Raw genomic sequence first — 26,189 nt, 5'->3', positions numbered from 1 at the left:
AAAGCAAGACAAAAACAATGTCTTCATCTTTTCGATACATACTCACCAGTAAGTAGAATTACATTCCTTTGATGTTAATTGTGTTAGTTGGGGTATATGACCTCCAAATTCATCGAATGAATATGAAAACAACTCTTAAATGGAGAATTGGAGAATTTTTTTTTACATAGAACAGTCTGAGTGTTTTGTGATTCCTTGTTACATAGAAAAGTGTGTTAACTTGTTACATTATGAACTAAAACAAACACCCAAACAATGACATAAGAAATTTGACCAACTATATTGATAAATAAATTTAAGAATGGCGGAAGTGATAAATGTGTTCACATTAAAATCACAAGGTCATGTTTGTTTGTATATTGGTGATATTTTGATCATCAATAGAGACACTAATAACATAAATGCTAATATAACCGTAAGAACCATAAGCGGTAAAAGGTAATTATGTAACATATGACTGTCTAGGTATACACCAAAGCTCGACGGTTCAAAGGTATCGCATCTACCAATTGACCGAGTATATCCAACATATGTTCACTATACAAAGTCCAAAGGGAAACCTACTTATTATCAAGATGCAATTAATTCTTGCTTGTTAAGTACTCATACTTGTTTCTTTCCTTGTCTTGGAGTCATTCCCCATTCATGCGGGGTATTGTTAGATTTTGAAAGGTGTGAATGGAAAATGAAGAGTTGTGACTTTTATGAAGAGTTGTAACTTTTATGAAATGTTGCGGCTTTTATGAAGAGTAGTGACTTTTATAAAAAAAATTACGACTTTGATGAAAAGTTCTGACTTTTATGAAAAGTTCTTACTTTTATATTATGAAAGGTTGTGACTTTTCCGAAAGTGACTTTTCCAAAGGTTTATGACCTTTCCAGCATGGCACAATCAGATCTTTTCACACCAACCTTTGTTTTCTATAAATTGAGTGATTTCCTCTCATTTTAGTTGAACAGAATTTTTCTGGACTTCTTCTTCTACTACTAAGTCTAGTATTCAAAGTATACTTAACTGTTGTTGGAGTGGTTCGCTGACACCGTTGTTTTAGATACACCGGTGAGTAAAATCGTTCTATCCTAGGAGAATATATTATGTTAACCTTGAGTACTTGAGGGGAATAATTTCTTTAAGGGTACACTGTGCATTCAATGGACTCAATTTTCTTTCTTTGAGAAAAATATTTTTATATTGTTTCTAATTAGTTTCTGATTCTTTTTTCCTACTAGTCTTAATTTTCTAGTTTTGAAAATACTTTAAACTTTATTCATCATGATCTAATTCACCATTATGTCACCATCTTTTTATCTGTCGCCTCTCAACCAGACTCGGTAAAAAAACAATCTTTATTAACTTTTATTGAACCACCTTTCATCATTACCCATCTCAAACACTCTTGATACATTTGTCGCATTTCAAAATCTTATTAACAATTAAAGAAGACCTACAACCTCAATCATCAACTTTGTATTATCACAATCTATTGAATTCATCAATAATGTCTCAGTATTTACATGAATAAAAGCAGAAGTCAATCGTATAATGTAATCGAAAACATATAATATCACTCTAATCTTCTACTTATTTTTCCTTTGTTCAATGTCATGTGCACAATCGAAAGGCTGGAGTTTCATTGCATTTCGGAACTTGTGTTGGGCTCAAAAACATGCTCAAGTCAATAATTATTAGGATTGTCATAACAGTTGGAGTCATCTAAATTAGAAGTGTATTCCTTAGCCTTTGAATTTAATGTTAGGACGAGATTATGATGGGATAAATTATGAATTCGTGTTACGATAAGATAATGATGAGATTAGTTATGATGGGATATGTTATTGAGTGTTTGGTTTGTTATTCAAAATAATAAATTTATAGAACAAATTATTTATTTATAAATATGTCCTTTATGAATGTAAAATGTGATGTAACGAAAGAGTTGAAAGAAACATTTTTGTCATTTACTTATTTTATCTCGGGATAAGTTATCTAGAGATTACTATACCACCCAAGGGAATGGATAACTTATCCGATACTAATTATTTATTCTGAGATAAGTTATAGTTATCTCGAACTTGCCAACCAAACAATAAATTAAATGGTACTATAATTTAATCTCAGAACTATTTGGTATTATCCTTCACGCAATACTACCCTTACTATTTTGATTATGTTCTCTCGATACATTTACTGATTTTTACATATGTTTGCACATATCTAAAGATTAGACCAATAAACTAATTCTTTGCCTTTAATTTTATTTAGAATTATTTGTGTGAAATAACACTATTTATTAATAAATTCAATAGCGTGTTACAGATCTTCTATAGGAATTTCAGAATCAAGGATGAAGAAAATTTATAGCTTGAACTTCCAAATGTGTTTAAAACTAGTTAAGTTTAAGAGTGTGTGGGGTATGAAGCTGGAAAATATTTTTTCAATTTTCTCACATTTGGTTAGTTTAAATATTTTACAAATTAATTTATTTTTTTCAAATTTAACAAAAAAAGTTTAGGGAAAACATTTTCTTCCAATCTCAAATTACATTATTTTTTCTTACCCTCTCTTCATAAAAAAAAATCAATTTATTTTGTCCCGGCTCCCTAACCCCAACCAGCCCCTCCCCTGAACCAAAAAAAAATAAAATTGACAACTCAAATTTTATTTTAGATATATAATTCAAATTTTAAATTTTGTTTTTCTTACCCCGGCTATCCCTAACCCCTCCCCCCTACAACAAAAATTTTAAAGTATTTTTTTTTGGCCTAATATTTTACTTTTTCTTGTAAAATATAAATATAATTGTACAATGGGTTTAAATAAAAGACCCATTTCAGATTTTTTAAATTGATCCAATTATCGAAATCTGATTGTTTTTATGTTTTTATCAAATCAAATATAGTTCAAGGCTTTTATTAGGTTCTTAATATGTTGTCCAAGATTTCAGTTTTTAGCAAACCTCAAAATACAAGGCATATACATTTATGAGAAAATTGTGTAGAATAGTACTTTTTCTGTTTCATATGTTATTTCTTTTACTTTACATTTACATTAAAAAATAAAGTAACTATTTTATCTTTATTTAATATTTTCTCAAGTCAATTTTGTTAATAAATGACAAGATTAATAACTATTCTATCAAGAATATAATAGGTAAATATGATAATTTATGCATAAATTTTATAAAATGACAAGTATTGTGGTTTAATATTTGTAGAAACTGATGACATATAAAATGGGATGGATACTTGACCTTAATTAATTGTCCATTTTGACAAATCAAGAAAGGACAGTATTTTTTATCTATTATACTTCCAATTAAATGACTAATTATTTTGAAAAATGTAAAACTTTTCATCCACTTCATAATTAATTAGAGTAAAATGGTAAATTCATTATGTTATTAATTATTTTCTTAATATGTGTACCAAATTCAAAAGTGCACAAATAAAAAAGGACGGAGGGAGTAAAACATATTAAATGCTATAGCTATTATTTAGATAAACTTTAATTCGTAGCTATAGTTTTACTCAATCTTTCTATTCGCTTGATCGGTTTTAATCCTGATCAAAAATTGTATAATTTGGTTCCTTATTGTATAAATTTAGAATTCTGTATATACTTACCCCAATTATTTGTGTACGCTTTATGAAAAATCTATAAGAATTACCCTGTTTGTATATTGGCAAGCGAAATATATTCAAATGAAGTTGTAAAAGATTCCTAAATGTATAAGGGCATGTTTGGAAGGACACCCTGGTAAATGGATTTGGTGTAATTACATTGTCTGTCCTGTTTGGTTGGACAATGTAATTACTTGGTCTACAAGTAATTGGTGTATTGGCAGAGGATAATTACACTCTCCAATTCACAGGCAGAGGTTGTGAATTGTTGCTGTAATTACCAGCTGATTACTTCTTCATTATTTTTTTAATTCAATTTTTATTCTTTTTGTTTTTTTTAAAAAAAATTTTCACTTCTATCATTTTAAGTTTTATTTTTATTTTTATTATTTTAAAAATTCTAGAAATTTATTTTATAATTTATAATATTATATTTCATTTTCTGCTTGTTCTCAACCTTACTTCACGTGATTCTATGCAATTTTTTTGTATCTATTTATTTATGTCATGCTTATTTTCTCATTAGCATAATTTTATTTGTATTCTAATTTTTAAATTACAATAGAAATTATTGTTAAATACGGTTATAGATTTATGTTTTTTCCAAAAAAATAAAAATAAATCATATTTATGTATGCTTTGTTGAAATTTGCTATAAGAGTACTATGTTAATTTTTTTGTTTTGAATTTATAACTTATGTTGTATATTTAGTTTCATTTGTTTTAGTAATATTGAATTCACATTGCAAGTTATTTTTTAATTAGACTTGGTAAATTATCTTTTTGTCGAATAATTAATAATTTATGACAGATTATTTGTATATTAATCTTTTTTTTAAAATTATACATGCATTTCACGATGTTCATAAAAACTTCATACTTTTAGTTTTTATGATCAATTCAATTGAAACATATTGATTTCAGAAAATATAAATCAATAATTTTTCATAATATTAATTAAGAACATATGTTTATTAAGTAATATGTTTTAAAAAAAACATCTATCTTAAATATTTAACTTAATATTATTTATAAAAAAAAATTTATTTGTCTAGTATATATACTAAATAGTTAATCTTTATTTTTAAAATTTAATATAATTTTATGATTGCAATTGTGCATCCAAACACAACATGTGTAATTACATTGTGGCATCCAAACAATATAGGTGTAATTACAATGTAATTACACTGTGACAACCAAATCGGTCAGTGTAATTACTAGGTTGGTAATTACACCAATTTCAATTACTAGGTGGCTTTACAAACAAACCCTAAATACAAAATTGACTTATCATATCTCAAATATACAAATATGCAAAAATATACAACCACATCTTTCATAGTTAAGAAAGTAGCGAAGTCAAAAATATATATAAAAAACTAGGTGTTAATAATGAGATTCGGGTCCTGGTTGTTATTCTTCTCTCTTTGGCCTATTAATGTTCTTTCGTTTCTCTTTATGTTCTTTTAGATACAAATCAATACATAAGCTGTAGTTTAGAGCATAACATTTGGCATATGAGGTCATTAAACTGTGATGTTCATACCTTAAATGAGTCAAAATCTCAAACTCATCAAGAACACATGGAGAATTGAGTTAAATTTTTCCTAACCAGTTTTGATGAAATTGAATTGATAATTGGAGATCTTTTGGGACCCGATAGATAAATGAAATACATTTGTAAATTCTCATATACATAATCAAAGACCAAATGTAATGGGGGGAAAGGGAAGCTTGAAGCTTGAACACTAGATTTCTACCTTGAGTTTGAGAGAATTTGGAGAGGATGAATGTGCATGAAGATTGGGGATTTAAGGAAATGAGAGGGTTTCGGTAGATTTAGAACTAGAAAATCAACTATGTGGGTAGTTATAGATCCAAAACGACATAGAATATGGGTTAATTAGATAAGAAAAGACCAAATCACCCTTCCTTAAAATTGCCAGAGATTTATGGTCCGTAGAAATTTCTATGACCGTACCGGTCAATTGTAGAATCAACTTCAAAAACTCAAAAATTCAATCATTTCCCACGAGGTCTTTCTACGGCCCGTCATTCCATCTATAGTTCGTAGTCCTCGCAGAACATAAGTTCATGTTTCAAATTTTACTAAGTCTAGTTTACTTCTATGAAACCTTCCTAAGGCCCGTAGAATCAACTACGATCTGTCAAATCTTTTCATATGTCTGAGTTATTAAATCAAATTTCTGAATAATTTATACAGGAGACTCTACGACTCGTCAAACTTCCTGTGACTCGTCTCGTCAAGTCATAGGTGAAACTTCAGAAACATGAAATATCCAAAACTCAACTCAACTTCTACTATTGCATTTGTACGGACCGTTGGACATCCTACAATTCATAGATTGAACTCGTAGTTCACCACTTTAGTGAAATTTTCTTCACTTCTCTTTTTTCAATGACTTTCCAAATTTTGAGGTATTGTTATACTTTCTCTTTGTAATTGTGAAATTTGACTTTTTCTTGATCTATAACAATAACATATATAATAATATAATTACTAAATAATGGCCAGTTGAAATTTTACAAAATCCTAAACCCCAAGCCATTCTCATGATCATCCTACCCAAATCACGAGTTTTCTACTATTAATTCTAGTCAAAATTATTACTAAGTCAACCATCATTGACTCTAAGGTCCAAGAATTGGATTACTATATTAGGGGAGTAGTGAACTTACGTTCATAGAAGAATTTGATGAAAACCCAGCAAAAAATGCTATAGGTCGATGTTCTTCCTGAAAATGAGTTTGCAAAATAATGACGATGATTCTTTTCGCATAAATTCACGTCATATCTCGGTTCAACCTGTTATAGTGGTTCAATCCGTTATTGCGGCTCAACCATAACGGAACCACCCGTTATAGTGGGAATCAATTTCCTCTAAAGCGGCATGGCATCGTTAAAGTAGATTGTATGGGATAGAATAATTTTAAAATTCTCTTCAAAAGTCCCCACTTCACAACTCACCTTCGAATTTTAATGTTCTAAACTAACCCCTTCACAAAAGTTCTATATCGGGAGTTCCACTTACCCGAATTTATTTCCGAAAATTCCTATGAATTTCTTAATGCCATAGATAATAGAAATTCTATTAAAGAAGGCATTACTTAAAGCTATAGTGCAAGGTTCATTATGTAAATAATTGTAATTAAGAGGACTATACATCAAAGAAGTTGTTAAAGTAGTTAGAAGTTTGTTAGAAGTAGTTAGAATAAATTCAGTCTTTTTATTCTTGTATATAAATGGTTGAATGTACAGATTAGATATACTTTTGGAAATACACAAAGATATACAAGTTTTCCTCCTCTAAACTGTTTCTTCTTCTCTGTTCTTTACTGTTCTTCTCTGTTTCTCTTCTTCCATTTCTTCTCTACGTAGCTTCATGCTCATGCATGACTAACATGCCTCAGATGCAAGAAGTTTAACGAATTCCAATTCAAGCTAAGAAATTTTGACCAATCTATGCTCGAACTTTTCAAGATCGCACCTTGCTCACAATTGTTTGAGATTAGTCTAACCTAAAATTTTCAAACCATTATTCCAAGAGTATGTTTTCCTGCCCAATGTATGCCAGCCAAGACTTAGCCGTATTGACTAGAGGAGATTGTTACAAGAAAATCAGATCGATTGAAATCTACCATTAACTTTGACAGTTAAACTTTTTATGAGTGATTCTTCGAAAATAACATTCATGTAAAAGAAAAAATCAGGCGACTAGGATTGATTTGTGTGATAATTAAGAGATTAAATAAAAGATTTTGAAAGAGGATAAATGTTAGAGATGGTGGCGTACTATTTATTTGTATGGACATCCACATCATTCACATTTCCAATGTGTCATGCATATATATTTTAAAAGTGTACGTGACAGTTGTAGAAAAACATTATGAGGATACATAATACAAAGTAATAGTTTGTGTTCACTAGCTCGAGAGGTAGGGGAGTTCTTTTTTTTTCCTTCCAGAAAGTAACCTTGCATTTTATTCATCTTCTAACAAAAAGTTACAATTGGTCTGAGGGAGATTACATCCAGTGACTTATTACTCCCTATGAGAAATGATCGTAATAACTATCCTATTTGAGATGAAGAGAATACAAAAGTTGGCATATAAATTTGGTTTTTGTAACCAAATGTGCCAGAACATCAAAAAACAACTAAAACTGTCAGTATTCACAACGGCCTCATGGAGGGTCCCAAACCAGTTCGTTACTCTTCTTCTTCATGGTTCTAAAGTTAGTCATTTCGCACCTATCCATGCTCATTAGACCTTTTACTCTAGTTGGTAAATCTACAAATGATTCGTAGGTCTTGTTGTTACCGTTGTCATAGCCAAGAGATGCTAGTAGGTCCGCAACTTTGTTTGCCTCTCTGTAGCAATGACTTAAGATGAAACCAGTAGTGCCTTTCAATTCTTTCACTTTATCATGAATTCTCCATGGTGTGAAGTTGATATCATTCACATAATCCACCAGTAACTTTGTTTTGAATATAGTGTACAGTAAAATTTGTTATAATGTATAGTGAAGTTAGTTAGCACAGTAGAGTTAGTTAACAGTGTGAAGTTAGTTAGTCAGTCAATTAGTTTGTTTAGTAGATGCTTCCAGATTTTGTCAATTAGATCTTGTATATAAGTATCACAATGTGACACTTATTAGAGAGTAGTTTTCAATGAAAGTTCCTTCTTCTTCTTCTCTCTCGATCCAATCTCTCTGCGTATAAGTTTGACCTCCATTAATGAAGGAACAGAGCAAATTAGTAGATGTATGTTGCTGATTTTATCATAGTATCAGAGTTGTAAAATTGGTTGTGTTTTCCTCCATTTTTATTTACTCCTTGAGTTATTTTCCGATGTAATTGTGAATCTCTGTTGTTGTTGAATTTGCGCAATTCTCTGTTGTTGTTTGAATTTCGCAATATCATCTTTGCTGCTGAGTTCTCTGGTTTATTGCACAAATTGAATTTTTATTTTGTAATTGAATAACTTTGCGAACAAATCGAACATCATGGTTGATCTCCAAGCTGATTCTGCTTCTAGTTCGTCCACAGTTCGAATGGATTTTTCCAGTCCTTTTTACTTGCATCCTTCAGAGAGTGCAGGTTCCTCTCTTTTGCCTGCGGTTTTCGATGGCATTGGGTATAGATCTTGGAGAAGGGTTTTTCTTAGATCCCTTTCAGTCAAGAGTAAAACAGGGTTCATTAATGGAACAATCGTGCGACTTACTAATACTGATCCTGATTTCATGCAATGGGAGAGATGTGATGACATGGTCACCTCTTAGATTTTGAATTCCATTTCCCCAGAATTGCTTGATAGCTTACAGTATTTGAACAATTCCAAGGAACTTTTGGCAGAATTGGAAGAGAGATACGATCAAACAAATGGTTGTAAGATGTATCAGTTGCAAAAAGAGATCAATGATCTTGTCCAAGGCACTGTGGACATTACTGGATATTACACAAAGATGAAGAAGTTGTGGGAGGAAATGAGCACCATCGATGTTAGTTCTCAGTGCACTTGTGTGTGTGTTTGTGGTGGTAAGACCAAAATGCACAAAGCTGAACAAGACAGGAGACTCATACATTTTTAATGGGATTAAATGAACACAACTGTTAGAGGCAATATTCTCATGATCAATATACTTCCTAGCATCGCTCAAGCTTTTGCCATCTTGTCCCAAAAGGAAAAACAAAGAGAAGTGAGACCTCACAATCATACAGACTTAGATTCTACCTCACTGAATGCCTATGGCCAGACCAACAATAATGCAGAATGTAAAGGGTTCAGAACTAACTACAATTCATCTAGAGATAATGGAACTAGTTCTGCAAATACAAACACAAATGTTATGATTAGGGGCAACTCCAGTACTGGCAGGTCATCTTTGTTTTGTGATTACTGCAAGATATCACGCACACAAAGGATAGATGTTACAAGCTTCATGGGTATCCATCCAATTCAATGGTTCAAAAGGGAAAAGGCACAGGTTCTACATCACATGTGTGTGCATCTGATATGAATGTGCATTAGGCTAAGGATGGACCTGAATTAAAGAGGCAAATGCCATTGAACCTATCCAAAGAACAATATAAACAATTGCTTAACCATTTAAGGACTCTGCAAGTTAAAATGGGAGCTTCTGACTCAGACAACTCATACATAATGTTGAATGGAGCTGTGAATCTGGCAGGTATACTTGCTTGTTACTCCTCTATTACTGATGTTGGTGATCTTTCTTGTAAATGTGTAAAATTGAATGTTGACTCTTGGATCATAGACACAGGAGCATCACACCACATGACCTACAATAAAATCAACCTCACAAACATTAGATCACTTCCATATCCACTCTTAGAGCCTGTTTGGCTCAGCTTAAAAGCTAGTCAAACTGACTTAAAAGCTGGTTTTTGACTTATTTAGCTGTTTGGCAATACTCAAAATAACTTATTTTAAGTTAAAAAAAACTTATTTTAAGCCAAAAGTTAAAAGCTGGGGTAGGGGTGCTTTTTTTTTAGCTTATAAGCTGTTTTAAGTTGACCACATTTTTATCTTTTTGCTCTTAATATTTTTATACAATCTCCAAATTACCCATATAACCCTAACATTTCTTTCTTCCATTTTTCCCTTTTCACGTTTGACATAACAACTTCAGCACTTTTATCCAAACACATAACTGCTTATTTTAAAAATAAGTTTCAGCACTTTTAAAAGTACTTTTTTAAAGCTGCTTTTATTAAGCCCATCCAAACGGGCCCTTAATTTCATCACCTAATGGTTATAAGGTCAAAGTGATTGAAATTGGTGATGTTTTATTAAGTCCAGCACTGACTCTGAACAAAGTATTGTTTGTTCCTAGTTTCAAGTTTAATCTGATCTTTGTTAATTGTTTATCACTACAACTCAATGGCATAGTCACTTTTAACAAATCTTCTTGCTTATTGAAGGGCCCTTCTTTGGAGAGCCCTCTAGAACTTGGTAGAGCCAAGAACTGTCTGTACTTTCTCTGTCACAAGTGTCACAACTTCTCTACATCTTCTGCTCAAAACAATTCACATGTTCCTTGTCATCATGTTCCTTCTGTAACCAATGTTCATAGGAAGAAAAATACTAATGTGTGCACCACATCTTTTGTAAAAAGTCCTTCTTTCATAAAGAAATTTCCACTACTGTTAACTCCCATTCTTGTGTTACTGATTCTTGTCCCTCATTTGTTAATACTTCCAACCATACTCATGGTAGTGAACTATTGTGGCATGCTAGATTAGGACATGTTCCTTTTGTAAAAATGAAAAACATCTCAACTATACCTATAAATTTTTCAAATAAACAGCCTTTTACTTGCACCATATGTCCTATGGCTAGGCAAACTAGGATGCCATTTCCAGAGAGTACCACTACTACCACTAAAGTGTTTGAGTTACTACACATTGACTTATGGGGACCATACCATATTCCTACTCATGATGGTTACCGTTATTTTCTCATTATGGTAGATGACAACAACAGATCCACTTGGACACAATTATTAAGATGTAAAAGTAGTGCTCTTAAAACCATCAAAGCCTTCATAACCCTCGGACAAACTCAGTTCCAAACCAAGTTAAAAATTATAAGAACTGACAATGGTATGGAGTTCACTTCAGCTGAAGCCACTTGTTTTTTTTTAAAATTCCATAGGCATCATACACCAGAAAACTTGTCCTTATACACCTCAACAAAATGGGGTAGTGGAAAGGAAACATAAGTACCTTCTTGAAACATCAAGAGCTTTTTTGTTCCAGTCAAAGCTACCCATGAGTTACTGGGAGGATTGTGTGTTGACTGTCACATACCTCATAATTAGATTACCCTCTCAACTCCTTCATAAAAAATCTCCATATGAACTACTATACCACAAACAACCCACATATTCTTATCTTAAGAGTTTTGGTTGTCTTTGTTTTCCCACTACCTTGAAGACTATTGACTATCCTTTCAACACAAAAGGTAACAAGGTTCTGAATTTAGTAATAAAAAGGGTCATATATCTAGAGATGTCATCTTTCATTAAAATGTATTTCCATTTGTCATTACTCCTGTTGGCTCTAGTTTTAATTTTATCTTATAGATGTTGATTCATCCCACTGATTTAACTTGCATGCATGGGAAAACAAACACTTTTGTTAATGATGATTTGCTGGATAATTTCACACCACAAGATATCACTAATGACCTGGTACCTATCAATACCAACTTGACTACAACACCACCTGAAGGCACACATGAACCTACAACACAACACACCTTGCCTGATCCTAATATCTCTACAAAGACTAATGCTTTGCCAATAGTTAGAAAAACCACTAGGACAACTCATACTCGTAATTACCTCAAAGATTACAACTACACCTTGCCTAACCTGCACTCCCTTACATCTTTTATATCCCACGACGATCGTGTTGGTTTCAGTAGTTTCTGTTATGATAGTCAGCAATTGGTGAAAACCATTTCACATGAATGTGAACCTAATTCATTTGAGGAGGCAATGTTGCATCCTGCTTGGCAACAGGCCATGACACAGTAGTTTAAAGCTTTGTATGCAAATGACACTTGGGAAATGGTCACATGACCAGAAGGAAAGAAAGTTATTGGTTGCAAGTGGGTGTACAAAATCAAACATAAAGCTGATGGAGTGTGGAGAGGTTTAAGGCTAGATTGGTAGTGAAAGGTTACACACAGCAGGCTGGAATTGATTACACTGAGACGTTTTCACCTATGGTTAAAATGACCACTGTTAGAGTCTTGATTTCTTTGGCTGTAAAGAAAGGTTGGGACCTATACCAATTAGATGTCAACAATGCATTCTTGCATGTTGATTTAAATGCGGAAGTGTACATGACACCTCCACAATGTCTTGTTGTGGTTTGTGACAACATGGTGTGAAAATTAAAAAAAGATCCTTATATGAATTGAAGCAAGCCAGCCGTCAGTGGTATGATAAGTTGGCACACAATCTTTGTTCTAAAGGATATCAACATTCAGATACTCACTATTCACTATTCTATAAAAGGAAAGGTTGTTCTTTGGTTTTTGTTGCTATATATGTGGATGACATTATTATGACAAAGACTGATATTGATGAGATCAACTCTTTAAAGGTCTTCCTCAATGATTAGTTCAAGATAAAAGATTTGGGTAAACTACACTACTTTTTGGGACTGAAAATCTTATACAGGCATGATAATGTCCTTATTTCACAAAGAAAATTTACTTCTGATCTCTTGAAAGAATTTGATGTATTGGACTACAAGGCCACCACATCACCACTTGATTACTCTGAGAAGTTGAAATCTACTGATGGCAAGCTCTTATCTAATCCTACTCACTCTAGACAGTTGGTTGGCAAACTAAACTTCCTTACCAACACCAGAATGGACTTAGCCTACAGTGTACAACACTTGAGTCAATTTATGCAAACACCTAGAGCCACATTTGAGAGCAACTTATCACGAATTAAGATACTTAAAACAAGACCCTACAATGGAATTTTCATTTCAAACAAACCTGATCTCACTATTAGTGCTTTTTGTGATTCAGACTGGGTTGTATGCCCTGATTCAAGGAAGTCTGTAAGTGGTTATTTTTAGTGCTTATGGGTGATAGCCCTATCAGTTGGAAGTTTAAGAAACAAGCCACAATATCCTTGTCTTTTACTGAAGCTGAATACAGAGTTGTAAGACAAGTTGTGGGAGAACTAGTGTGGCTTGAAAGGCTACTTGATGAATTGACTTTCAAATGCTCCTTACCAATACATGTTCACTGTGACAGCCAAGCAGCAGTCCATATTGCCAAGAATCCAATTTTTCATGAAGGAACAAAGCATATAGAAATCGACTGTCATTTTGTTAGAACTAAAATCCAACAAGGTTTGATCACACTCCAATCCATCCCCATTGATTTACAGTTGGCAGATATCTTTACCAGGCTTTAACTGGGGTTAAACATGCTACTCTACTACACAAGTTGTCTATAATTACCTCACCTCCAACTTGAGGGGGGGGAGGTGTTGAGAATATAGTGTACAGTAAAGTTTGTTATAGTGTATAATGAAGTTAGTTAGTACAGTAGAGTTAGTTAACAGTGTGAAATCAGTTAGTCAGTTAATTAGTTTGCTTAGTAGATGCTTCCAGATTTTATCAATTAGATCTTGTATATAAGTATCACAATGTAACACTTATTAGAGAGTAGTTTTCAATGAAAGTTCCTTCTTCTTCTTCTCTCTTGATCAAATCTCTCAGTGTATAAGCTTGACCTCCATTAATGGAGGAACAGAGCAAATTAGTAGATGTATGCTGCTGGATTTATCAAACTTTGAGTCACTTTCCGCTAAAATATAATCATATTCATTCCTCACGCACCATTCAACTGCAAACAACAATGCTTTAGCCTCTGCCTAGTTGTTGATACACTGACCAAGGTTCAGCGAGTAAGAAAAAATAAGATTACCACAATGATCTCTGGTCATTCCACCTCTTCCACAGTAGCCCTCCTTAAAGCTTCCATCGAAATTGATCTTCACAAAACTGTTAGAGTGATTCAACTACTTGACTTAAATAATTTTTTTGTGTAGATGTTGCTTGTTAACAAGTGACAGATTGAGTCCCAGGTAGGGTCAAGCTTAATTATCTCAAAGTGTCCTTTGAGAATCAGGACCAGGCTAGTAGAAATATTGTTAATAGTTTTACTTGTGTTGTAGATCTCCTTGTCGTATTTGACTCCACATCTTGTTGTCCACACCTCCCACAAGGTGATAGCATGAAGGCATTTCATAACCTGTCCAGAACTGGGTTCTTATTTTTCCAAGTCCACCAAAACTTGATTATCATTCTAATGGGGATATTATCTAACATGATCCCCAGTGAACCACAAAGAGATGACCAAATCGTTTTTGCAAATTCCCCAGAGGCACTGAAGTGGTCCACATCTTCCTCCTGAGGTGATTTACAACATCATTTTAAGAGCATGTTTTACAAGTTGAAATCAAGAATGCAACTAAAAATTGGACAGTGATTGCACACAAAAATTCAACTAGTAATCGAGTGTTTCTCCAACTAGTTAAAATAACTTTCCATGTACTGAAAAGGGTGCCAATGAAAATTTTCATGACAGAGAGAAAAGACAAGATATTAGTAATGCCTCAAGAGACCTATTATGCTCAAATAGCTTCGATGTTTTATCGAAGACTACTGAAAATTAAGTAAACTTCAGAGAGAATGACAACAATTTGATCCGAGAAAAGCAGGTCTTACCGCCTACTTTGAATAGAAAATTAAGTCCACAAGCTTCCGTATTTGTGCCTAAATGGGTGATTGCAAAGAAGAATGAGTCAAGGTCTTAGTTTCAAATACATTTGATTTGGGGGAGGATTCTCTTGATGAAGATGAGGAAGCCAATATTCTTAATTTAGACGAGGATTCTCTTGATGAAGATGAGGAAGATATGATGGACATATACTTTGATGGAGTGGCTAGAGAAAGAGATATATCGTTTAGGCAACAAAGAAGTGGAAGCAATAAAAGCAATAAAGAAGACACATGGAAGGCAACATAGTTGAGACGGTAAAATGACTGTGGAGTTTGTTCTAAGGAACCTATCGATACGACAGGCAAAACAGAACCATTTGACAGTATCAATAGGTTCAACAAGATCCAATAAATCCATAAAAAAAATATGAACTATCAAGTGTTATTGGATAGATTTGATTAAGAAGAAGACAAGAGAAAAATACTTCAAATTAATTTTGATGGACAATCAATCTTTTTAATTCATGTGTTTGTAATAAAAAGTTTGAGGTTGATAACTCAACTTTCTTTTTGATTGGTACATTTTTACATTTTTTAAGCACCCTCATTTGTAATATCACCATGGAGTGTATTACAAAATTTATGGTAATTAGACAATACTTAGTTCTCTCTAGCTCTTATTTTCTTTCATGCTTGTTAGGTAGTAGATATTAGGTACTTCATTAGGATAAGTAAGTTAAGGTCTAGCCCCCCTTGCTTGTACTTATCCACAGTGATAATTTTTATGTTTAATGAGAGGATATTAATTAGACACTGTCTAGTGATAAATTTGTAAAAAAAAAAAAAAACCTATATCATATATTATTATAAGAGGGAACCAAAAAAGTTAAAAGTTGAATTACGATTTTACCCTTATTATAAATTAAAATATTATAAAGATATTAACTATTTAAATTAAATATAAAATTATATTATTTTAATCAAAATGTTAATGACTTTTCCACTTCTTTAGAATAATTTTTAATTAAAATATCTAATTTAATTTATTTTCTTGAAATTATTTAAAATATTATTTTTTTGTTTAATATTTATTTCGGGATTCAATGAATTTTGATTATCAAAGTTGAATTACTTTTTTGTCTTTTAATTAATAAAAATATTTAATAAATAAAAATAACTAATCTAATTAGTAGTAGTATTTAAATTGTTACACAAGCTAATTAAATAGGAGTAATATTTTAATTATCACTCAAATTACAACAACCTATATTCAATGTTTTGGAATTGCTAGCTTTTCATCTTCCTAAAATTGTCCTATATTCAATATTTTAATTTTGTTTCAACTTCCTGAAATTATGAAACATTAATGTGAAGTTCATGAATCTGTCAAGCCCTTAGTATGGTTTATCTTTTATCCTTAGTATAGTTTATCCCATTAATTTAAATTTGTTATCTCTTTTAATTTTCATCCGTTAGAAAACTTTTCATGTACTCTATTAAGTTTTATCACAATAGCATTTTTAAAAAATATATAGGATGCAGTTTCAATTGATTTGCACAGTAATTTTGATAAGTGTATTACTATTCAAATTATATCATACAATTGAAAACTTGATATTCTTATAGCCGATTGCATATTTGAGGCAACAATGTCAAAGAACCATTTCGTGGTAGTTTACCTATCAGGTGATGTTGATTAATTAGTTAAAATTGTTGTGTCTTTATTTTGTTATTTTTAAATTTATCTTACATTTTAATATATGTAAGTGCATGTATTACTATAGAAAAAAAATGTTATATATGATATTATATACTTGAGGTTTAATTAAAAAAAATTGAAGTAATTAGTTTAATGTGGTGTTGCAATGCATGAAAAATACTAATTTTAATAGTTTGTCATGTTACATTCGATATATATATATATATATATATATATATATATATATATATATATATATATATATATATATATATATATATATATACACACACACACACACTATTTTACTAATTATTTATGTTAAATTCAAAAAAGAAATGACTTACAAGTTTAAATCAGACAAAAAGTAATCTTCCTTTTAAATTCATATAAGTCATATTATTTTCTTAAAAAAAATTACTTAACGTAAAATATACGTGCGTTGCACGTATTCGAGAACTAGTATATTAAATATGGCAAGCATCAGTGATGAAGACTGTAAGAACGAAGTTGTCATGCATGTGAAAAAGAGGGATCATGTTTTGTCAAGAAAATCCAACCAAAAGGAGAGATTTATTAGGGTTTTGCCCTGATTTTCTTAATTTTATGAAGTTTATTTTTTCGTTAAAAAAAAGTCAAAGTATTAGCATAAATGCTTGATTTTTTTCTAAATCTTCCTTCCATACTTCGTTTATTTTTCCTTAGAGGAAAAGTTTGGAGATCTATAAATTGAAGATCCGTATTCTCATAGCATTACACAATAGCTTTCACAATGTAGACGTTTAAGAATTCTCTCAAATAGTTTTAATATTTTTCTCCTATATTAGTTTTCATATAATAATATTATGGTTTTAGTATAAACTTTTTCATCTAATTTATCGTCATATGATTTGCAAATCATAAGCTTCCGCATGACGCCCTAATCACCTTCAGAACCGAACACCATTAAGACCCATAGATGGTACAACGGCCAAGAAAGCTCCTTCTCTCTATTAAGAATCGATACCCTATGTGCGGGTTTATATCTTTTTTAATTAAGGACGAAGTAGTCTGCATTTTTATTAGTGACGGAGCCAAAAATTTTATCACGCATGTCTAAGAATAATGATGTGTGATTGTTTAAATAAAATTAAAAAATATTGTGATATTTGAATTCGAACCAAAAACTCCATTCAAATGGACAATAATTGTCATTGAGCCAAAGACATAACATTTAAAAAGTGTGTCAAACTTTATATATATATCCTTTAAATATAAAATTTAACGTGGTGATTGTGGCTACGCCACTGCACCTCATTGCCATCTCTATTGGGGACAAATATTGTGATTTTCCCACCTGTCATTTTGTTGACTTGGCCAAAAAGTTAATAAATCTTCCAAGTTGACTTTGACATTGAATAATAACTGTGACAAGTTGTTGAATAATATACACTCTTTTTGGCGTAGTGGCTCCACTGCCATTAAGTCCACAAAACTGCAAATGTAGTGATTAAGATCAAAGTTGGAACCTTCTCTGAACTTTCCCACTATATTAAAATTTCAAAATTGGAATCTTCTATGAAAGTCTTCACATTTTTCATGAACTATAAGTTGTGCAATAGCAAAGCACTTCATAATTATTTTGCTCATCATCAATCAATATCATAATATATCTTAACTAGAGTAAGCATGAGTAATTTGAAGCCCACATTGAGTTTTGAACAAGGATGGCCTATATTGCAAGAGGAAGCTATCAACAAAGTTATCCTCCTTGTTGAAGAAGGCCACACTTCCAACCAATTCACTTCTGAAGAGTATATGCATTTATACACGTATCCTATTTTCATTCTTTTACTATACTATCCTCTGATTCAGAATTTAAAGTTTATATAGTATTTTAAATTTAAACAAAATTTTATATTGCATAGTATCTTAAAGTTTTATTGTGGGGGCTATTCCTCTCTTAACCAAACCAGAGGTCTCTTATTCGAGTCTGGATATGGAAAAACTCTTGGTAGGGAGCGTTTTCCCTGAATGGGGCCCTATAAGCGCTAATCTAGATTAGTGAGATCCAATGCAGCAACTGGATACCGAATGAAAAACCAAAAAGAAAAACTATATCTAATTGTATTTTGCTATTCCTATCAATTTGGACTTGTATTTCCTAATTGTATTATCCAGAACAGTGTATAACATGTGTGACAACAATCCAGCTGGCCCTGAAGCTCAAAAACTGTATCAGAAGTATAAGAAATCAATAGAAGACTATGTCTCCACAAAGGCAAGTTGAAATTACATACATGATTGTTACTTTTTTTCCTTTTTTTTTTTGGTTTTCTTGATATGATCATCGATGTTACAGGTAGTTCCATCTATTCAGGGGAAGAAAGACGATGTCTTGCTGCACGAACTTGTTAAGAGGTGGAATAATCACAAAATCATAACCAGGTGGCTTTTCAGATTCTTTCATTACCTTGACAGACACTTAGTGCCTAGAAGGAACCTCCCTTCTCTTCAAGAAACTAGCCATTTGACTTTCTATGAATTGGTTAGTTACGAGTACTTATCCATCGATATGTTGGATCAATTAGAACAATAATTTCTGTGTTTTCGTGGATTTTAATAAATTGTTGTAGGTCTATGGTGAAATGAATGATGGAGTGAGAGATGTTGTCATATCTTTGGTAGGTTTTAAAAAAATCTAATTACCTTAACTGGATCTTTGAATTTTGGTGTCTATTTTAATTTATAATAAGCTACTGTGACTGTTAAAATTAGTTAATTATTGCTCATTGCACATGGCTACTTGTGTTACCAATAAGTTGAATTTTAGCAACTTACATTTGGCTAATGTGATTAAGCCTGTATTCTTGTTCATTTATGTTCACTAGTCCTAGTCAATTTGAATGATCTAGCCATCTAGATCGCCTTTTTCTCGTTTTATTGGTTCTTTCCATACTTCTTTGAAATAGACTAGTATATCAACTCTGTACTTCCATAATCAGGGGTAGAGCGTTGAGCCGAGAGTGTTCAAATGAACCCCTTTCAGCTGAAAATAAGCTATTTGTACATGGTTAATATAAGTTTTATGTATATAAAAGTAGAAAGTTGGACCTCCTTCTGCTTCTTTGTGAGTTTACTTCTTCATATTGAAAATTTTGGCTCCGCCACTGTCCATAGCCAGAAATGCATTTCTCCTTTTCTAGAACGTCGGCTTGATTTCATATTTCTCTGGCTTCCTGAGGCCATATTGGACAGTTCTGTTTTTCTCTGTTTAATCAGTTCTATGTATTATATTTTACACTTTAGTTTCTGTTTTACTTACTTGTTACCATGATTCAGATTAATAGAGAACGCGAAGGAGAGCAAATAGATCAGGCCTTAGTGAAGAACATTTTGGATATATATGTAGATATAGGTGGAGACACCATGAAGTATTACGAGAAAGATTTTGAAGAATCGATGATGAAAGATTCTGCTGTATTCTATTCTAAGAAAGCCTCATATTGGATTGCAAGCAAATCTTATGAGGAGTACATGCTGAAGGTTAATTCTATTTAGCTTGCTTTGCATATTGAATAAACTAAGTAGTTCTATAACAATACCAAATGTCGATGAAATTCAGGCCGAGGAATGCTTGAATGACGAGGAAAGGAGGGTTCAAAGTTATTTGAAAGACGGTAGCAAACATAAGTTATTGGAGGTTTGTAATAGGCTGCATCGTTGTATTCTTTACATTCTGATGCATATTGCAGAGTTAGTATATGTTGTTTTAGACTATCTTTGACACAGTGGTAGACCTAGAATTTTCACGTTCAAGTAGGAACTGAACTCGAGTTGCTTGGACAAAATGAACCCTCTTCATAACTAGGCTAAGCATCACTCTTGTGCTAAATGGAGTCAAAATTTAATATACACCTATAAAATTTCAAAAACTGATTAAATGTACACATATATACTGTGTTATTTTTCAACGAATGGGTTCATATGAACCCACTTGACCCACTGTAGGTCCGCCCCTGCTTTGACGTATCTATAAATGCAATTTTTATCAGCCATCTAATTGAACAAATGATCATGATATATTCTTACAAGTGATGAAGAACTCACTCTAAATGCAGGTAGTAAAATATGAGTTACTTGCTGTACATGCAAGCAAACTAGAAGAGAAGAAACAAATCAATCTTGGAGCTGCTTAAAAAATGAAAGTTTCTTGATGAAGAGGTTGTGCCTTTATGTGATTTGAGTGTGACTACTATTTAATAAGTCCTAAATATTCATTTTCACCTAAACAAGTTGCTGTACTTTATTTGCTTTTGCTCTTTCAATCCTTTATATAGATGTCTTGGGGATAGTGAATGCATTTTAAACTTTAATTGATATAGAAGAAGTGTTTTAGTTTGGTTGTGTCCTAAAGTTACGGTGTAAAGAATTTTTTTTTTACTTTTATAGTCTTAGGGCCCGTTTGGATGGGCTTAATAAAAGCAGCTTTAAAAAAGTATTTTTAAAAGTGCTGAAACTTATTTTTAAAATAAACAGTTATGCGTTTAGATAAAAGTGCTGAAGTTGTTATGTCAAACGTGAAAAGGGAAAAATGGAAGAAAGAAATGTTAGGGTTATATGGGTAATTTGGAGATTGTATAAAAATATTAAGAGCAAAAAGATAAAAATGTGGTCAACTTAAAACAGTTTATAAGCTAAAAAAAAAAAACACCCCTACCCCAGCTTTTAACTTTTGGCTTAAAATAAGTTTTTTTTTTTAACTTAAAATAAGTTATTTTGAGTATTGCCAAAGAGTCTATTTGGCTCAGCTTAAAAGCTGGTTTTTGACTTATTTAGTTGTTTGACAATACTCAAAATAACTTATTTTAAGTTTAAAAAAAAACTTATTTTAAGCCAAAAGTTAAAAGGTGGGGTAGGGGTGTTTTTTTTTTTTAGCATATAGGCTGTTTTAAGTTGACCACATTTTTACCTTTTTGCCCTTAATATTTTTATACAATCTCCAAATTACTCACATAACCCTAACATCTTTTTCTTCCATTTTTTCCTTTTCACGTGTGGATGATAGACAATTACTATTACTAATGAATGAAAATAAAATAAATCTTAAATCTTTTAAGTGAACTATTCAAATTATATATTATAAAAATGTAAAAATAAGTTGCACATATAACTTAAATAAAAAATTATATTCCTCTTATAAATAATTTGTGATAATAAAGAAATATGTGAATGATAGACAATTATTATTACCTATGAATGAAACTAAAATAAAATCTTAAATCGCTCTTTGATCTATTATATATCTTTAAAATCTATAAATAAGTTTATATTCCTCTTATAATTAATTTGTGATGATAAAGAAATATGTGAATGATAGCAAAATATAATTAATTATGGCTGTAAAATATAAATTAATTAACTTTTATTATGTTAACAGCTTTTAAGGGTATTTCAGATATTTTGATTTAAAAAACTGTTTATCAGCACTTGTTTGCCAAACACATCAACAACTTTTTTTTAACTTCAGCACTTTTATCCAAACGCATAACTACTTATGTTAAAAATAAGTTTTAGCACTTTCAAAAATACTTTTTTAAAGCTGCTTTTATTAAGCCCATCCAAACGGGCCCTTAGACTATATAAAATATATCAAATATATTATTCCAATATTTGTAGTCTTAAAACATGTCATGTTATTCCTACATAAAGTGTCGTTAAGGCATCTCTAACCCAATTATCTTTTTTAATCTCCAAATATAGAGATCTCTATTTTTTTAAACTATCAACTCCAATTCAATTTTTAATTTTACTCTCTAAAAATGAATCTTTTTCTCTCTCTTTAATTAATATTATATTATTATTTCTATTTCATTCTTATTTTCTTATTTCATAATATAAATCTTTTATTATTTTTTTCAAATAATTATTTTATATAATTTTTAATGTGGTATAAAATTATATTTTATTCTGAACTTTTAAATAACATAAATTGCAAGAAAATATAATGTAATACATAAATAAAAGTGACATGTAATTACATAAATGCTCAATTTTCAAAATTATTACGTCGCTCCCATAAATGCTCTATTAATGCATTACAAAATTGAAAATGAGCATTTTTGTACTTAATTTTTTTTATGTCTAGCTAAACACTGTTCAAATCGGAGATTTTCATCTACCACCATTTCTATGATTGGAGTTGGAGCCTTTACGGCATCTTGAATTGGTGCATTGAGATCACGTTCATCCTCAATTATCATATTGTGCAGTATAATACATGTAGTCATTATATCATGTAGCACTTCTTTTCTCCAAAGACGTTACGGTCCTGCGATAATTGCAAAACTCCGAATGCACGTTCAACATCTTTTCAGCACGATTCTTGTTTCATCGCAAAATATTTCCTCTTTTGGGAATGAGGATCACAAATAGTTTGAACACTTTTAGACCATTCAGGATTATAACATCGACTAAGTAATAATCCATATTGTATTCTTTTCATTGAATAACATAATGGGTGGGAGACGCAACACCACTAGCAAGATGCGAAAATAAATGTGATGACTCTAAAACATTAATATTGTTATTGGTGTCAGGCAAATCAAAATAAGCATGTGTATTTCATGTATTGTATTGTATTCTTATCTTGTATTTAAATTATTATGTTATGCATTGCATTGTTATCTTGTGTTTGAATTATCATATCATGTATTGTATTTTTAAATTAAATTTTTCATCTCGCCATTTAAATTTTGTGGATTCTCTATAATGAAAATTAATAATAAAATAAAATTTTATTATTGATGAAAATTAGAGAAAAATACTATTAATTTGCATTAAAGTAGTATTGTAGTCACTTAAATTTTATTAAATATAAATTTGTAAAGTTATTCGGATTATATTAAATTAATGAATATATTAGTCCAAATAAATATTATAGATTAATATAATCAATTTAATATTTATATTCAATAAATATGAATTTAATTAAAACCCGCTCCATAAAGCTCATATGTCATGTCACCTAAATCTGATTGGCCGAAGGGAGTCCTTTTCCAATCACAACTCCTCTATTCTAAAACTATAAATAGGGGTCTCATAATTCAAAAAAGATGACCAAGAATTCTAAACAAGAAGCCAAACAAAAGCTTGTATATCAAATGCCATAAATTTCTCTACAAGTTCAAGAATTCAAGTGTTAAAGTCCAGAATTCAAGGAGTAAAAATCAAGTTCGAGAATGATCAAGATCAAGACCACCAGATTCAAGATCAAGCTCCAAGCCCTTTCATTCAACTAGAAAGTCAAGATCAAGATAAAGTTCAAGTCAAGATCAAGATCAAGTTCAAGAACGATCAAGATCAAGGCCACCGGATTCAAGATCAAGCTCCAAACCCTTGAATTCAACTAGAAAGTCAAGATCAAGATAAAGTTAAAGTTCAAGTTCAAGAAGGATCAAGATCAAGACCACCGAATTCATGATCAAGCTCCAAGCCCTTGAATTCAAGTAAAAAGTCAAGATCAAGATAAAGTTCAAGTCAAAATCAAGTGCAAGATCAAGTTATAGTCCAAGCCAAGTCCAAGTTCAAGTTCAATCCAAGATAGAGATCAAGATCAAGATAAATCTCAAGTTCATGATTAAGCTTTAATCCCTTGAATTTATATTTGAAAATGTGAATTTAGAGGAATCATATAGATTGTAACACTCGCACTTGAAATAATAAATCGATTGTTGCTATAATCTTCCATTCTAGATTATTGTTTTCTTGACGCGAATTTTACTGTCTACAAATTGTGGCACGCCTAGTGGAAAAATCTCTACCTCTCTTCTCAACTTTTCAAGCATCAAAGAATAGCAAAATGTGTTCCACTATAGAAGAACAACTAGCAAGCTTAACTAAAGCAATTGAAGGTCTGACAAAGTGCGCATAAGAACAAGATGCTAAACTTTCCAAGTTAACAAATAAGATAGATAACATGATTGAAACAAGATCAAGTCAATCACCTCTACAGCTTTCTAAAATCCAAGACGAATGAGAGTCTTGCGTAAAGCAAACAAAGATCAAAGAGATTTATATCTCAACTGAAGGTTTGATTTCAATTGATCAATTAAAGAACTTTATCATAGAGGCTATCAAAAAAAAATCTGAGTCTTCATTCAGATCTTCTTCCATATATGCAAATCCATATTCACAAAGGATTGATAACTTGAAAATGTCTAAGCGCTATCAACCTCCTAAGTTTTAACAATTTGATGACAAAGAAAATCTCAAACAACATATAGCGCACTTTATTGAGACTTGCAATACTGCTAGGACGTATGGTGATTATCTTGTTAAAGAGTTCGTTTGATCTCTTAGAGAAAATGTCTTTGATTGGTACACATATCTTGAGCCTAATTCTATAGATAGCTGGGAGCGATTAGAGAAAGAGTTCCTCAATCGTTTCTATAGCACGAGTCATGTCGTTAGTATGATGGAACTTACAAAGGCTCGTCAAGGTGAATATGAGTTAATTGTTGACTTTATCAATCGCAGGAGAAATATGAGCCTCAACTGCAAAGATCGCCTTGGTGAAATTTCCAGCATTCAAATGTGCATCCAAGCTATGAATTGGGATATTCACTATATGTTGCAAGGATTAAAGCCCAATACAATCAAATAGTTGGCAACTCGTGCACATGACATGGAATCAAACATTACTCTAAGAAAAGATCAACAATTTCCTGTGTATATGGACCACATGAAGATGAAGATATAGAAGAACTTCAAAGAGGGGGAAAGTCTGCATTTGAAGATGACTTTGAAGAGTCAATGTATATCTAGACGCTCCTTAATGCATGGCTTAAACTGCAAGTTACAATGCTCCTTGAAACACGAGCTTAAATTGTATGTCATTTAAATCTCCTTGAAACACGAGCTTAAATTGTATGTCATTTAAATCTTCAAGTTGAAATGCTACTTAAAACACGAGCTTAAATTGTATGTCACTTAAATCTTTAAGTTTGAGTTAAATCTTCAAGTAAAATTCTCCTTGAAATACGAGCTTAAATTGTATGTCACTTAAAATTTTTAAGTTTTAGCTAAATCTTCAAGTTAAAATGTTTCTTGATACACGAGCCTACACTGTATATAATAAAACTATTTAAATTTGAGCTAAATCTTCAAGTTAAAATGCTCCTTAAGGTACGATCCTAAACTGCATTTCATGACTCCTGGCCTGCAAGAGTATAAACTGTGTACGACACTACAAAAAAATCACTCACTTCTCCATAATTACGTTGTGACTTGATCCTCTTCATTGTGGTATGTACATAGGCACTTAGAACCATATTCTAAGTTCAGTTGCATGAGTCTCAAAAAATCAAATGTTCCCACTTGGTTTGTTACATGACTTAAAGTTATTAGTAATCTTTAATAAAACTAGACTTGCACCAAATGTGGTGACTCAATAGGGGTAAACCCTCATAAATAAAATTGTTTCAAGATGAAGTCTTAAAAATCTCCAAGTATACAAGTAAAGTCTTCAAATTCTTCAAGCCTAGTTTTTAAAAGATAAAATATTTCGACATGACTTGAAGAAG

At 31.5% G+C, this 26,189-nt stretch overlaps 1 protein-coding gene and 1 long non-coding RNA gene across 12 annotated transcripts; one reads left to right on the top strand and one right to left on the bottom strand.

Moving 5' to 3' along the window:
• Nucleotides 1–8,304: 8,304 nt before the first annotated feature.
• Nucleotides 8,305–15,414, bottom strand: LOC104647519 (uncharacterized). The gene is made up of 3 exons (XR_741603.4): nucleotides 14,934–15,414; nucleotides 14,131–14,615; nucleotides 8,305–9,947 (listed from the first exon to the last, which is right to left on the bottom strand). It is a non-coding gene; the product is annotated as an uncharacterized lncRNA (long non-coding RNA).
• A 2,740-nt stretch (nucleotides 15,415–18,154) lies between these two features.
• LOC101249294 (cullin-1) lies at nucleotides 18,155–21,021 on the top strand. 11 transcript variants are annotated; one of them, XM_010322948.4, is made up of 7 exons: nucleotides 18,155–18,437; nucleotides 18,787–18,886; nucleotides 18,968–19,153; nucleotides 19,242–19,289; nucleotides 19,948–20,151; nucleotides 20,231–20,308; nucleotides 20,727–21,021. In XM_010322948.4, the coding sequence occupies exons 1-7, from the start codon at nucleotides 18,295–18,297 to the stop codon at nucleotides 20,802–20,804; spliced, it is 837 nt and encodes a 278-aa protein (XP_010321250.1). In that variant the 5' UTR covers nucleotides 18,155–18,294; the 3' UTR covers nucleotides 20,805–21,021. The 11 variants fall into 11 exon arrangements, with proteins under 11 accessions (XP_010321250.1, XP_069154767.1, XP_069154771.1 ...); XM_069298666.1 differs by having other exon boundaries at nucleotides 18,787–18,890; nucleotides 18,972–19,153; XM_069298676.1 differs by having other exon boundaries at nucleotides 18,245–18,437; nucleotides 18,792–18,886.
• Nucleotides 21,022–26,189: the final 5,168 nt, after the last annotated feature.

Source organism: Solanum lycopersicum, chromosome 1 (assembly GCF_036512215.1).
Source record: "Solanum lycopersicum chromosome 1, SLM_r2.1".
Taxonomy (NCBI): Eukaryota; Viridiplantae; Streptophyta; class Magnoliopsida; order Solanales; family Solanaceae; genus Solanum; species Solanum lycopersicum.
Note: the sequence above shows the minus strand (reverse complement) of the source record. Positions and strands in the feature narration are given on the sequence as shown.

Coding starts and splice junctions, on each gene's coding strand:
- LOC101249294 (XM_026030597.2), top strand. CDS start 18,295: ATGAGTAATTTGAAGCCCACATTGAGTTTTGAACAAGGATGGCCTATA. Junction 18,438..18,786: donor GAGTATATGCATTTATACAC/GTATCCTATTTT, acceptor TGTATTATCCAG/AACAGTGTATAACATGTGTG. Junction 19,290..19,947: donor GAGATGTTGTCATATCTTTG/GTAGGTTTTAAA, acceptor ACCATGATTCAG/ATTAATAGAGAACGCGAAGG.